General features: G+C 37.0%; 1 protein-coding gene across 5 annotated transcripts in view; it reads right to left on the reverse strand.

The window, feature by feature from the left end:
- The window catches only part of IDE (insulin degrading enzyme), a 62,772-nt gene that overhangs the window by 43,427 nt on the left and 3,381 nt on the right, over positions 1–15,964 (reverse strand). For 4 of the 5 annotated variants that reach the window (XM_048069213.2, XM_048069212.2, XM_048069211.2 and 1 more), the window contains exons 2-5: positions 8,820–9,004; positions 7,213–7,420; positions 6,123–6,292; positions 2,121–2,243 (exon numbers count right to left, since the gene is read on the reverse strand). In XM_048069213.2, coding sequence (XP_047925170.1) covers positions 2,121–2,243; positions 6,123–6,292; positions 7,213–7,420; positions 8,820–8,979 — 661 coding nt within the window. In that variant the 5' untranslated portion in view covers positions 8,980–9,004. Of the gene's footprint in view, positions 1–2,120; positions 2,244–6,122; positions 6,293–7,212; positions 7,421–8,819; positions 9,005–13,976; positions 14,264–15,964 lie in introns of those variants that run through there. The other variant, XM_013187228.3, reaches the window with a different exon arrangement.

The raw sequence follows: 15,964 nt of genomic DNA on the forward strand, positions 1-15,964 counted from the left end.
AGCAATGTTTGTTTTCTGCATCTTGCTTTTTATGTGTGGAGCTACCCTGTTATAACAAAAAAATAAATCAGGAAGTACCTGGAACTTACCAACTTTCAATTCTGATGCTAGGGGCAAGGTCTCAGGAAAAAAAAAAGCTCTTGCACAAGTAACTGCTGCTTGAACAAACAACAGAGTGAGAAATGCTAAGCTATGCTATGTCTCTTTCCAGGGAAAGTAAGATGCAAAGGAAGATGCAACTTTTTCCCAAATGACACTTCACACTTACAGTGACAGCTACTTAATTATGATGAAAAAGTGTAGTTGCATAGCCTCTTGTATACACACAGACTGACAATAAGCCTGCTTCAAACAAGTAACAAAAAAGTGACTTTTAAAATTTTATTTATTTATTTTACAAAATTGAAAGGAAGAGTCCCAAACACCGGTATTTCATAGGCTCTTACTTTTTTCTGACTATCAATCCATACAGGGGTAATTCATACTGAAGAAATTAACTGCAAAAACCACTAGCCATAACACCTAAATTCAAGATTTTTACAGGGATAATTTTATACATGCATATGCATGTACACAAAATTTATGTATATATACACATGCATATATATACACACACATGAATATATATATATATCTGTATATACACATACACACACTTAAAAAATGTTTGAAAGTAAGACTATTTTCTGCATTTTATTGGTATCTGAAATGCAGATTTTGTCTGCCCTGAAAACTGCCTGTCCAGTCTTCCTGGACAGGCTGAGGAAGAGAATTTTAATTAAATTATCAATTCTGATCAATACCTACTTACCTTCAATTAATATATCAATACTCTAAAGAAAATAAATGCCTCTTTAGTCAACAGCCTTGCTTCCTCAATGACAAAAAAAGTTGTATATATGCTTTCTAAGCTCAGAAAGCTCTCTAGAACAGAAGTTTTTGTTTTTTTTTTTTTCCTCAGGTAGAATATGCAGAAGAAAAGAGTAGAGGGAAACTCCTCTTTCAAACATAAATAAAAAATATTTACAAATATTTACAGGCTGTCTTCATTAATATCACAGTGCTTAATTGCATAAAGTTTTCACTGCTATTAGGAGAACAAGCAAGGCATTCTCACACATAAAATATATCTAGCCCTTGTTGTATTACATAAATACCTACTAATAACATACCTGATCCTACTCCTTTAAAAAAATTCTAATACATTTTACTGTGCAGCCTGCAACAACAAAAAAAATTCATGGTATTCTTATCAATATGTGATATTAAAGCAGATGAGCTGTAATAATAAAACTTGAGAGGAATTAGGGAGCCTGGTACTGATTTGACAATGAATATACACACTAAAGTTGGATTTGGTTAAGAACTATAAGCCTCATGATGTTTGCCCATCTTAGAACCTACAAGAAAAAAAATCACTTATACGCTATGATTAAAATGATATAGGTATGCTTTGTCAATGTGCTTCAAACGCAGTGCCCTGTAAACAGGGGGCTGTAAAGAAAGCTTTCTGCTTTGCTAGTAAATGGTATTCTATTCATACTCACCATCTGAGCACTATTGTAAAACACTTATCAGCATGCTTTCAAGAAGCAGTTTTCAACACATTGTCATTAAGGTTTTGGCAAACCATTATACAATCTTGATTCTGGAAGGTTTTAAGCAATTGGAACGTCTGTTACGTTACTTCAGGAGTAAACTGAAGTAAAGGCTTTTTATCTCAGTGTTACATTACGTTTATCCTTTGATAATACATTAGTTTTTGTAGTGGAAGCATGTGCAAGTCTCAAATATGAAAACAGTATCAAAAGCCCTCAACATCTGAAAACAGAGGTGTCAGTCTTCATAAGAAACACAGAATGAGTGCAACTGAGGACTTGATAATGGATTTAAAACTTTCAGCTTAGTTTTTGTATTGTAATCTTATAAACTTTTAAGTTTATACACTGCAAGTTGCTCTGGAGATTTCACTAAAAAAAACAATGTTTGGTCAGCCTGTACAAGCTTTGCTTTTTTCCCCTTTATAGATTTTCAGACTTGCATACACTTTGTTTTCTTCTCTATGAACATAAATATATTTAAATTCTTAACAAATTAACAGAAAAACTCTGAGCTCTCACCTCTTCCTAAGACACAAATGGCCATTAAATTTGATGAATAATAAGTAGAATGGAACTTCAATAACTCTTGTCTTACATCTATTCCTTCCTTGGTTGGTCTAGTTTCCAGAGTGAGTTTGTTCCCTGTAACATAAAATAAAAGTTAACAATATAGCTCGTTGATTACATATATACTTATGGTTTGTAAATTTACAAATTATATATATATTTATATATATATATATAAATGAATGAATGAATTTGCTCTTTTTAAAAAGAACTACTACACTTAACAACAGGAAAAGTGGATCAATATTGTGTGTTTTCATCAGAAACAATAAATATTTCCATTCTCAATCTGCATCTTCCTCAGGAATCCAGGATGTTTCGGCCTTCCAAATTATTATTTTTTTATTTGAATGGCTATTTCAAAGCACTGCAAGTAAGCCTAGACTTTAATTCAGAAGAAGGAAAACCTTTTTCTTTGGCTCATCTGGAGTAGGTTTTACCCTGCATACGTACACACACACACACACACACACCTTCCACAGCGTCCTGGTTTCAGTTAGGACAGAGTTAATTTTCCTCCTAGTAGCTGGTAGGATGCTATGTTTTGGATTAGGATGAGAAGAGCGCTGATAACATGCTGATGTTTTAACTGTTGCAGAGCAGTGCTTACACCAAGCCAAGGACTTCTCAGCTTCTCGCTCTGTCCTGCCAGCGAGCAGGCTAGGGGTACAGCAGGAGCTGGGAGGGGACAGACCCAGGACAGCTGACCCAAACTGGCCAAAGGGGTATTCCATACCATCTGGTGTCATGCTAAACAATATATAGGGGTGGCTAGCCGGGATGGGGGGGCCGGCTGCTCGGGGATAGGCTGGGCATCAGTCAGCGGGTGGTGAGCAATTGCATTGTGCATCATTTGTTTCGTACACATTATTAGTATTAGTATTATTTTCCTGTCTTAATTAACTGTCTTTCTCTCAACCCACAGGCTTCACTTTCCCGTTTCTCTCCCCCATCCCGGAGAGGGAGGGCTGAGGGTGAGCGAACGGCTGTGTGGTGCTTAGCTGCCGACCGGGTTAAACCACAACACACAGGAATCACTGCATGAAATTATTTGTGGCACTGCACTCCACAACTTATAGCCTAGAAGACGAAGACAAAGTTAAACAGTTACTAATTTCAAAACGCAGTTTGTAAATTGTGAATGTTCAGCTTCTGCTTCGCAAACAGCTGAGCTGTTCCTGCAGTATGGGAACAGGACAAAAGAGGAAGAGAACCACTGCAATTGTTCCCTAAATAAGCCATATTTGCAGCACATACAAAACTTTCTCCATTAAGTTATTATCCTATGAATCAGTGCAATCTTTACATCAAGCTTTCAATAATTTACTGTGATGAAATACTCCACACTTAAGCAGAGCAAAATTCTTATTTAATAAAATGCAAGAACTTGAAACAACAGAAAAATCAGAGTCTACAAAGAGTACACTTGATTTTAATCAGCTCCACTTACCGTTACTACATAGGCACACAAAATGGTCAACAGAATCTACAGACCAGAACACTAATACGCTGTCTGCTATGAGATCAGTAACTCCCTGAAGCCAAAACCAGATCATTTACAGAAAAAGCAGAGGATAAGGAACAAGATTAAAACAAGAAAACATAGCAACAAAATTGCCTTGCATTTACAGGAAAAACAGCAAGAATAAGAGAAAACACTGGGAAAATGCTCCTGGTACACAAATACGCCCAGTGCACAAATCCTACTATTACAGATATGAGTTAATACAGACCAGTGAGGCAAAACTAGCTACGTAAAAAATAAGACAAGTATATTGTCCAGATGTTTGGTGATTAGATAGAAGTCTAATTACAACTGCAACAGCCAACAATACATCATACAGAGAGGCTGCCTGAAGCAAAATTTTACTTTGATTTTCTAACTTCACATATATATCAGTAAAAGCAATGATTCCTAATAAAACCTAAAAAGAATATTTAGGGCATTTTGATTAAAATAGTTTGTCGATATTCCTTCCCAGCTTTAAGATGCATCAGCTTATCAGATCTTAGAGATTTAAGCCTAAAGACAACAGAAACACATAAGTTTTAAATAGCAACAGAATCAATAGATAGGGCAAATTAAAATAAAATAAAAGAGCTAAGACTTCAGCCTGGTAACTTCTGTTAAGAGTACTGGAGTACACTAGGAGGCAACAATCAGAAGACACCTTGTAGAGGTAGGAAAATGGACACTGGACAGTGTGAAAGTGCTGGGGAAGTACTGGAAACGGTTGAGGGTACTGATGAAGAATTACTGTCACAGGCAGTTACTCAGTGATGGGTGAAGGTTATCTGAGGACAAAATGCACATCTGAACAAGAAAATTGAAGAATAATGTGCATTTGTTTCTGCTGGCAGAACAGGCTCCACAGCAATAAGCAGTGTGACCCAAATGGAGTCATTCCAGTGTTCTGTGTAATGTCTCAGCTGGTCAAAAGGAAACGATAAGGATGCCGACTGAAATTGCCATGAAAACCGTATCACAGCTAACAACTCTGAGTAAATAAAAAATGATCAAAGCTGGGCTCCAGCTTTGCTAAATCAGATGTACAGGAAAACTATGTGCTGTAATTTAATTTCAGAATCAGAGCCCAAACTAAGGAGAGATGAATATGACTACTGTTACTGAATTTGAGCATGTCTCAGGTATTCTACCTTTAAAATTTCACTTGTGTCAACTCTCAAACCTTCCTAAACTGTAGAAAACTATTTCTGCAACTTCTACTAATGTTATCTGAGTGCTACACAGAAATTAAAAAATAGTCTCTTCAGTAACAGCAAAAATTTTATTTGCTGATTCAGGAAGGCCAAATTCCACCCCTCTGAGATCATAGAATGTACTTTTGATGCTTGCCTGCAATTTTCAAGACTTGCTTTCAAATTCACCTCTTTTAGGAATAGTGATAATTCCCCTGGTTTCAGACAGCCTCTCTCTTCACCGGAAAACAGAAAAACACACACACTTGTAGCAGCTGGCTACCAGCCCCTCAACTTTATCCTTCATCATCAGGTGCAAAAACATTCTTCTCTTTCCTTGGGACAGAGGAAGAAGACAGTCTTTAAAGTCCATTACCTGCCACACCATCACCCTACAGAACGCGATATTTGTACCAACTATTCACTCAGCAAACTGACCCAGACACAAAAAACTTTCACAATCAAGGATTAAACAGTGCAGTGTCTGAATTAATGGCCTTATTACTCTGATAGTTTCAAAAATAAACTTGCAATTCATGTAGAAAGTAACTTCATAACAACTCCTACCAAACTGTCAAACAGTTGTGGTTTTAACTATAACCACCGTATGTTACTTTAATACTTCTTAAGTTGAGGTTTTTGGTTGTTTATTTTATATGGTTACTGAGCACTCTGTGATTAATAAGCCTGAAAAAAAAAAAAAAAAACCTACAGCCACAGGATTGGGATTTGTCCAAGACTAGTTTACCTAGCCATCTGCTGCTGCGTTTTATGCTTTCAGATTTTGCTTTTATATTCTTACTCAGTAATTGTCATGTTACTTTGCTAATACTTCTGATTTGACCTAGTCACTGCCACCTAGTCTTAATGGAATACTAGTTAGCAAAAAAAAAAAAAAAAGAGCACGTGGCTAACAACAATTTAAACACAGTTCATTCACTTTGCCATGCACAAAGACTTACAGTACCAAATTATGGAATCGAGTCTTTGGAAAACAGCATCCACTGCGGTAATTATCAAAATCGTAAAGGATGCCTCTGTCCTGCAGGTTTTGTATCACTCTGTTTCATGTGGTTTTGTCTAGCTTTGTTTGGTCTACCATGTGGAAAATGCAATAAAGCACCACAATAATCATGTATGGAGGGGGAAAGAGGGGGAATTGTTTCAATCTGATCTTAACCAATTTTATATAAACAACAACACTACATATATTACACAGAACTCCAGTGGACAAATAATAATATTCTGACAAACCTGTTCCAAATTTACTGAAGGGATGATTGGGGTTTCCAGTAGCCTTCTCCAACTGAAACAACCTCCAGGCATCATTCATCAGATTCTTTTCATGCTCAGAATCAACAGCATTCACTTCCCTATCTTTGCAGCTTTCATCAAACAAAGGGCACAGGAAAAACTGGGCAAATCTAAACAGAAAATTTTCAATTCAAGTCAAGAGTACTGTACGTAAATGGTAACAGAAAGTATGAAGCTTAACCCCTCCTGAAAATAGCTTTGTATATTACTTTTCAATGCAGAATTCCCAAATCCCGTAAGTTTTGACACTGATTCACTATTTTGTTTCTCATTTTAATCTATAAATGCAGATTACAACATATTCATCATATAAGTTATTACAAAAATCAACCTTACATCATAAATCTTGCATACAAAACTTCTGCTGTGTTGAAGTTTAGCTGCAAGAGGTTCTTAATCTTGCACATCAAATCAATCTTGTCAGGCATCCAGGAAACAAGGAAGAAATGTTAGTAAGAGCTTGCTCCTTGTGAAAATGTGAATAACTTGGTCATCAACACAGAGATTCTATGGCACAAGCAAGGGGGGAGGAAAAAAGTTTCCTAGGACATTTCTTACCAAGGGGAAAAATCTATTCTCTTTATCTCACCGACTACAATTCCAATTTCTGTCCCCTCCCACAAAATGCAGAAGTTTCAGTCATTTCCCTGTAGTAAAGGCATCCTAATTTATTTCTTGAGTTCATCCTTCTTATGCTATCAAAGAAGTAAGAATGCTGTGACAAGCACTTTATTTGATGATATAAGCAGAATATTCGCACAATGCATACGTCCACAATCCCATTCTGTGCCCCACATTTTCAAAAATATTCAGTGTAAACACAACCCTTGGACTTTAAAAATACGGCTAGCTGAAAAAAAATCTGAGAACTTTTGAAAGGAAAAATCATCTAATACCAGTTGTAACAAAAGACAGTGCTCTCAGCCCCTCCTTTAATAGGATAATAAGCCAGATCTGAGTAAGAGCTCTTATGCAATTTCAAATAGCACCAATACATTAAAAGATTGCTTGCAAATAAAAGTGTGTTTACCTGTCCAGTGCACCTTCTAGATGTTCGTGTGACACATCGAAGTAATAGTTGGTATGCTCTCCACTGGTGAAAGCATTGGAGCTTCCTGCATGCTCACTAAGAAATTGACTATACTCATTCTCTTTTGGGTATTTCTTGGTTCCCAGGAACAGCATATGCTCACAAAAATGACTAAGCCCAGCAATGTTGGGGGGATCAGACAAGGACCCTGCAGGAGGAAAGAATTCATGCAACCATTCATGAAAAGTAATAAAAGTTTAAGTCTTCTAACATGCTTTATATTACTGTATGTCAATCATACCAATTCTGTAGTTTTAAGCAGATACTTGGCAGCTTTAGTCAACTAAACTCAATCTTAAAAGAATAAAATAAGGAAATTAAAAATGAGTAACTGAACCAATTAGTGTCTCAAATTACCTCTCCAGATCAGCCTGCATTGCTTTACAGAGACACAAGATTTAAATTGAAGTCCATGATTCATAATCTGTATAGATCTGGCAGATCACACTGTTCTGACTTCTATAGTGTGATTTTAATAAGTGCACAGCGTTAAAAGGCAGCAATTGACAACCACAATTACGGAGGTGTTTCTCCTGTGGTTTATGGGATGAGTGATAAACTGTAATTAATTACTGGGACACAAGCAGCTATTGCAGACCAGCTAGTAGGTATGAAGCGCGACACTTTAGAAGTCAACAACAGTATGCGTGCAGGAATGGAAGCGAGAAGTGTGGAAGTTTGCGTCTGGAAGGCCTGCTTTGGAGTGTGCAATAATGTGCAATGGGAGAACGGAGGTGAAGGCAACAGAGACGTCTCCACATGCACGAACTGGACACTGCAGTTGGTTACTATTGTCACAGCATCCAAGAAAACTGTATTTGGGATCCTCTGAGCTAGACAATGATTTTGTGCCATTATAAAACAGGACTGAAGTTTACAAAATTACTCTACTACCTGTGTCCTAATGTCAACGACAGAAAGAGCTCCCAACTACAAACACGGCAAGAGGATGAGTAAAAATGCTTAGGTAACGTGTGCATGCATCACACTTCGAAAGCAAGTGAGAAACTATGTCATTTTGAGAGATATCTCACATAAAAGAAAAGGCTTCTACTGCTCCAAAGATACTGTCTTCTATAACCAGCATTTGTTTGCATCTTAAGCATCACTGCAGTTAGGGTGTGCCTCCCCACCTCCTCCTGCACTATAGCATCTTCTCACCTCAACACATCAACAACTCAACGTGGAAAAAAAAAGTTTGACGTGACAGATGGAGCCATCTGAAATAATTGTACTCACATCCGCCCCTTTTCCGCTTACAAAAGAGTTTTCATAACATGAAACTTACTCATTAGAAGTCTTTCTACAGACTGAGCTACGCTTGAGTAAACACAGTATAATAAGAGAGTTTAATTAGCTCTCAATTTTCAACTAGATAGGTCAAAGAATTAAACTCTAAATTACAGTAAAAGGCTAGGCTACCAGCTAGATACTACTGCTACCATTTTATTTGCAATTAAGGTACCAAAAGTTAAAGCATTTTAATAACATAATAAGTATATAATGAATACAAAAAGTCTATAATGAACACAAAATGCTTTAAATACCTATGTGCACATCTAGTGCTGCTGAAGACTTATCTGTGGTGGGGTCACTAATGAGAAGCGCTTTAATGCCATTTGCCAGTTCCAGTCCACGATATTCTCGTTTATCCTCAGGTGATTTGATAATTTCATTCGTTATTCTCTTAATAGCCGGATTGTTCATTTTGTTATTCGTCTCCTTCTGAAGCCTTAAAAAAAAAAAAAAAAGAAATTTCACTTATTATTTTTATTTAAGCCCTGCTAATATGTAAAAAAATATGTTAGAGAATAAGCTGTAGGTGATACAGACAGCAAGAAACTTCTTTCCATACAAAAGTCATAGAATGGTCTAAAACTATAGTTCAGATCCTGAGATAATTCTGTCAAAATAAGTAACACTAAAAAAAAAGGCCGATCGCATAATTGAAGGATTAAATAAGTTTCATCCTAGCAGTAATTAAAAAATAACTTAGCAAAGAAATAACATCCCCTTAATTGATATAAATGAAATTGCGATAAAAATGGAATGAGTCCTATGCTACTATCTTGAGTACACTTTCACCCTTCAGGAAAGTATTTCATGATTCTGAATTGGCATTTGCATTCTGAATGCTGTAACTTTGCACTTGTCTTAGATTAAAAAATATACTAATATGACAACTGCATTTGTACACTCAGGCACAAAAGGGTGACATCATTTACAATATTACCATAAAAACACAATCAGAGAGCATAATTGCCATGATCAAAGAGAAGACAGCTTCACAGGTTTCAACTTCTACTATTTAACAGATATACTACAGGACTGTTTAGTGGCAGATTTTGACATGTAAATAAACAAAGTGTGATTCTAAAATGATAATCTCAGTCTATTCAGTTTTTTAAGTGTGAAGTGAAAAGGTGAGACATTCAGACTCGCATATTTTGGGAGATGGAGGGGAACTGCTTGACTGCATGCTACAGCAACCAAACAAAAAAAAAACCATCCACCCACCAATAAGCAAATCCCAGAAGTGGTAAACGAGAGAGTAATGCTTTGAGACAGCGGAAAAAAATCATGTGGTATATTCCTGTATGTAACAGTGAATGAATTCTAACCCTGTTTTACAGGAAGGGTTCTAGAAAGGGGCCTGCTATAAATGTACACTATCAGCCAAACTTAATCTTCTGCGGTGAAGTGTTGCTGCTCTACTGCCAAGTAAATTACTACGTAAGTTTAACTAGTAGTTGCTGAACTAATTGCACTTACAAACAAAACCAGATCCAAGTTTAGCACCCCACCACAACACGTGCACAGAGGCATGAGGCATTTTTTATGGGTCTGGCTGTACTGTACGTAGAATGAGGAGTTATACAGTATTTATTTTTAAATTTTTCAGGGTTATATGGTTCAAGGAACTTCATTCAAGTTTTAATACTGCATCCAAGCTTTACGACTGTATAGGATGTGGTACAAGAAGGAACGCATAGTTTTCAGTATACTGTTTCAAGTCTTCAGCCATGACATTATAACTAACTCTTTAGCAATCAAATCAACTGAACACTCAACATTACCCGATACACAAATAACAACTCTGGAAAAGAAAATCTAAATTACACAGTGTACTTATGGTTTAGAATTGCAAATGGAAAAAAAAAAAAGTCAGGTAAAATCTCCTTCCTACAACACGGTAACGTTCTTTGAATGGGAAGCAGTTCTGCCAGCTACTGTCCCTCTGGATTATTTCCCTCCTGTTTACTGTTGGTGTAAAAACAGTCTCCAGCTTGCAGCCAGGGATGCACAAGCATCAGTGTTGGTGTAATATGCTATACTGTAGCTGATAAATAGTTGATTATTAACTACAGGTTAAGGAAAGAACGTCTCTGAACATAATGTCTACAGTACAACTGGTGGGAAATAGTGTTTCACAAACAGAATATCAAGATTTTACCTTTACCAGGGGGAAAGCGTGTATAGAGCAGGATTTATGCTAAGGAAAGGAGATACATATGTACACTGGAAAATATGTAATTGTAAACAAAAGTAGTAAGGTAGGCATTAGAACTTTGAAAACATTTGGAAGAAGTAAAAAGATTACTCGGGAATTTTTTAATAAACTGAAGTTATAAAACACCCCTATATGAAAAAAGCACAATTGCAAACAGGAATTATAATCCAAGTAAAGAAGAGAAGCACTGAGTACAGAAAGCAGCAAGGAATAAGAAGAATCTGAATACTGCCAAACTGGAGACATAAACAATACAAAATCACACTTCTGAACACGCTGCTCTGTGCATTTGAGAAGCAAACACTTCCACCAGTAAACCACGCTTCTCACACCATACATTTCTTTAAAAAGTGCAGTCAAATGTAATAACTGATCCATAACTTAGGTGCTGAATTAAATATCTACACTCTGTTTTGAACGTCCTTCATCTCCTAGCTTAACCCTGTACTCAGGCTAAACCTGCCTGGAATATTTATGGGCTTCCTCCCTCTGAAAATGTGCAGGTATCATTCAAAAATGGAGCACACTCCGAGCACAGCAACTTCTCGGCTTCTCGGCATCAGCAGCACGTATATAATGCGTGTTTATCACAGAAATGCCTCCTTGTTCAAGGGTCAGAGCACTAAGCAGAAATACTCTATTACATTTAGACACCGAGTAAAATGTATCAAGTGAGAATGGGTACTACTTTTCAGAGACGAAAGTGCCTAATTAAACTGTTCTTAATTACATTTCACTGTCTCTTCTACACAATTCTATTGCACTGTCAGATGTACGTACGTAGGAGCACCAGGTTGTTTCTGTATCTTCTGATTTCACCTCTGCCAACAATTACCAGTTTTCAGTTAAAACATTCAATCTCATTAATATAACACTTGCTTATCATAACACACATGTATACTATAAAATTTCAGGGGAGAGGGAAAAATTCTACACAATTTCCTTGTCATCTGGTATCTCCTTATTTCTCTACCACCTCATTAAGTCACAGAACATTGTTTGTTCAAATGACTCATCTTTCCAATGTGATTCATCAAATTACACAGCTCCTGTGAAATCTTATGAAATTTCAATTGCTGTCTTGTGAAGCTGCACACCTCCATCTCGTTTTGTTATCGTTCCCTTCTTCTGCCTCCTTCGTAGGCTACCTCCACCTTGCTAGTCAAATTTCAGTACAGGAAAAACTACACTTCTCAAAAGGTCAAAATCAGTTATTAAGCCTTCAAACCAAGGACTTAATCTCGTGTCTCTTTCTTGATTGTTATTTCCCCGAGAACTGTAATGCAACATTCTCTTCAACTTCAGACAGGTTCGCGTGACTAACCCAGAGTTACTCCCCTGCAAACTGAATTGTGCTGCTCACACAAAGGCAAGAGCAGATCAACTATGAAATACACTTGGAAGGCAATGTGTCAAAGGAAGAAAAATTAAACGTACAAGTCCAGTATCTTCCAACTAAATCACCATTCCTCCTGGTGCTAAGTTATTATAACACAATATCTAAAAAATTTCATTTAAGATAGAAGATTTATACAATAACACTTCCTTAATGAGTAAACTGTAAGCTGCAATATGAACCACCCCCTCACAGGGCTGCTTTTCTCTGCAACTTTTAAGTTCTCTAAGTGCAACTGCTTTGTGACAATTACACATTCCTTTCTTTTGCACAAGAATCCTAAAACATTACAAACCCTAAAACACTACAATCACTTTTTGACAATAGGAAAAAAAAAAAGAAAAGAAAAAAGAATTCTGTATTTCGTGTACTTTAAAAAAAAAAAAAAAAGTAGCAGCTTAATTCCTAAAGTCACGCTGAAAGCCCGTCCTGAAGTTGCTGTATCTACTTGCCATCATCACAGTCACTGCTGGATGCTGATGTTCAGTAGGAAAGAAATTCATCCACAAACTAAATGCTCTGTTTATTACAGTGCTAATATCCTAACAGAAGTGTCATTCAAAGAAATATTGTCACACTACTTTAACAAATGAGAAGCAACAGAAGAAGACCCAATAAAGCAAAGACAGCAGGAGCAAATACAAAGCATTACTGAGGCACTGGGAATTCTCTGGCTCAAAAACCACAGGTGGCAAGATGACTGAGCTAGAAAGAAAAGAGAAAAGAACGGGGATTTTTGAATCAAAAGCAGCGTCCCATTTCAATGATTAGGAAATATTAAACATTCTTCCTTCTCGTCAAAACTACTTCACTTGTACAAGAAGAGTATTAGTCAAACAGACACCGCATTTTACACTATAGCACTTTGAGTAAAATTATATTCTATTCTTTGAGGCCCCGTTTTGGTAATGAGTTCCAGGCAGGCAGTCCCTTGGGACCAGCGAGGCTCTCTAGGGACACCAGGTTCCACCTGCAAATAGACTATTACAGAGTGGGATGGGGATTAAGTGATACAGGATTCTGCTGAACTAATCTAAGTTATTTTAGTAAATTTATGTTAATTAAGAATTAACCACTGCAGTCAATCTTAAGATTGAGCAATTAAATGACCATATTTATTTGAAAACCAATTAACAGAAACTCCTCAGGGTTGCTTTCAATGCAAGAATGATATACAGGAATGCAAGAACGCTGATATACAGGCCTGAGCCGCATGAATGGCAATAAACACTAATCAGCTTAAAGTAACCGAATGGCAGCAAACAGTTACCAGCTCAGCAGCTTTCGATACTTAGTTTCTTGTATGTCAGCTGTCTTAAAATTTGGGGTTTCCTTGAAGCTTTGATACAACTGAACCCAAATGACTTTCATGCAAGTGCCTGTGAAGATTTCAACCTGCTCACTGTATGTTTACGCTTATATACACCAGAATCTGCATTTTTCCTACTTTTCAGTTCATGTTTCATGTCTTTTAAATACACTTGATACACTGACTGCTATACAACAGTTATTGAAGTTCTGTCTTCGAAACTACACAAAGACCACAGCAAAGTTCAATCTCATATTTTGCCCCTGTTCCAAGTTCTGTTTTATTTATATCCACTTCTACTTTAGGGTTTTTTTGTTGTTTTTTTGTTTTTTTTTTAATTCCAAACTTCAATGCCTACCACTTAGCAAAACCTTTCTACCTACACTGAGCAAAACCTTTCTGCTCTGCCCTGTAAGGGATCGACCAGTGATACATGCTCTCTGTATTATTAACTAATCCATCTTGGTTTACAGTTCTTAGTAACTTACACAAGCCTGCTTCAGCTGCCAATGCCCGGAGCAAAAGAAGAGCTGTGTGCTTCAGCAGGAGCCTAGGGCTGCAGAACTGCCAGCCAGTGGCAACCACAGGCAGTTTTGTCACCTCTCTCGCAGTGAATTCTTGCCACTGAACTGAGCGCTGCGGGGGATTCCATGAACTTCTTCAGTTACAAGTTGGTGGCTTTGCAATAATAAAATAAATCCCCATTCTTCCACACGCCTTTACTGCTCCTCTTTTCCTTTAGCCTCTACCACCACTCACAATAGCAGCATCTGATGGCATTGTGACATCCTTATACGCATAACAATGACGTTACCAGCAAGTCAACCAGTAATCTACCTGCTCTCTTAACTTCTTGATTCACTTTTATGCCACAATTTATTTTTTAAACAGTACCGCATGGCCAGTACAGTTTCGTTCTGTTTTTTCCTTAAAATCAGACAATTGTTTTTACTAAGGTCTGCTACCATGAATATCATAAAAAAATGGGAGCAGAGAGTGAGTAATCTCACCAAACTAAATCAACTCAGGTGACCATAACCATAAAGGATGCCTCAGGACATGAATCATAACTCTTTCAGGTTACAGGTTCAGAAGTAGACAAACCCAGTAAGCCTTCTTTTATACATTTAGAGAATAAAACAGTTGATGTGATTCAACATCCATAATCCACAGCACCAGTCTTCTGTGAATTTACTTGTCAAGAAGCTAGAGAATGCCTCTATGATTCCAACACATTCCTGATGCTGATCTAAATAAATCTGATTGCATACACAAGCAGATAGACTGCATAAGTAGATAAAAATGTTAACATTTTGAGAAGTTTAACACTTACAAACTCATCAGGAATTCAGCATATTACTTCATACACAAAAGCTCCAGCTACCCACAATGATTTAATCAGTGCTACCAAGTTATTAAGAACTAATCATGCAAAATCAGGCAAGTTTAAGGATGATGAATATTTATAAGGTTTTGTTATGCAGTTCATTTTGAGAAAAGTCTGAAGTCTCACTACAATGAAAGCATTTTCCGAACCTCAGTCTGCAGCTTTTTGCCAAGCCTGGAACAGACTCAGAAAATTCCCTCCTAATGACCGTGGCCGAGCAGATGCCGCCTTCCTCGCTCTTGTTCCCAGAAGGGTCCAGCTTCTGCAGCTTCTAGATCACTGCCATAAAACTTGGTCTGCTGCACGTTTCACTGCCAGTGCGTGCGTGGAGACTGTACACAAATTACCAGTAGCATTAATGAGATGATAGCACGTGTGAACTTGGCAAAAACAAGGGCCACGGTAGTTCCATTTGTAAGATAAGGCCCCAGCAGAGTGTCTGGCCTGAGCGGCAAAATCATGTGTTTTCAGCTGCCCTGGGTTGGTCAAACAGGATGGGATATACCAGCAAGACACCATAAAGCTAATCCAGTGTCCTAAAATTTTATACCTCTGCTTGAACATTTCACAGATTCCGAAGCACTGGGTAAAAACATCAAACAAAAATGCAGGATTTTATATGATTTGATTTTAGACATATAAATGAAGGATAACAAGTTTTTAAAAAATTCTAAACCACAATACTTTTACTCTCTAAAAACTGCCCCAAAAAAATCACCAGAACACATTCTCCAGAGTAGACAAGTTTTACCCAGATTCACTACACCAAGTGGAATAAACCTTCTTCCAGCAATTCATTGCTTCTTTTTATTATTATTATTTTTACGAAGATTGCTAAAAATTAGGCAAATTCCAAAAGGGTTTTGAAGCCTTTCGTTATTTAAAAGATTGGGCCATTTTAAATTTAAGCAAAACCATCTGTTTTTGTTCTTTAGACAATGTGATGATACAGGATCTGCAGAATGATTTCCCAAACCTGGCACAGTATTTTAGATTGCATCAGTATTTGCATCACAGTCTCAAATCATGTGCTACGAACAAGACTGATAAGAATAGTCTTACATGTTGCTTGAAAGTGTATTTTACTTT

This window comes from Anser cygnoides, chromosome 7 (genome assembly GCF_040182565.1).
Source record: "Anser cygnoides isolate HZ-2024a breed goose chromosome 7, Taihu_goose_T2T_genome, whole genome shotgun sequence".
Taxonomy (NCBI): domain Eukaryota; kingdom Metazoa; phylum Chordata; class Aves; order Anseriformes; family Anatidae; genus Anser; species Anser cygnoides.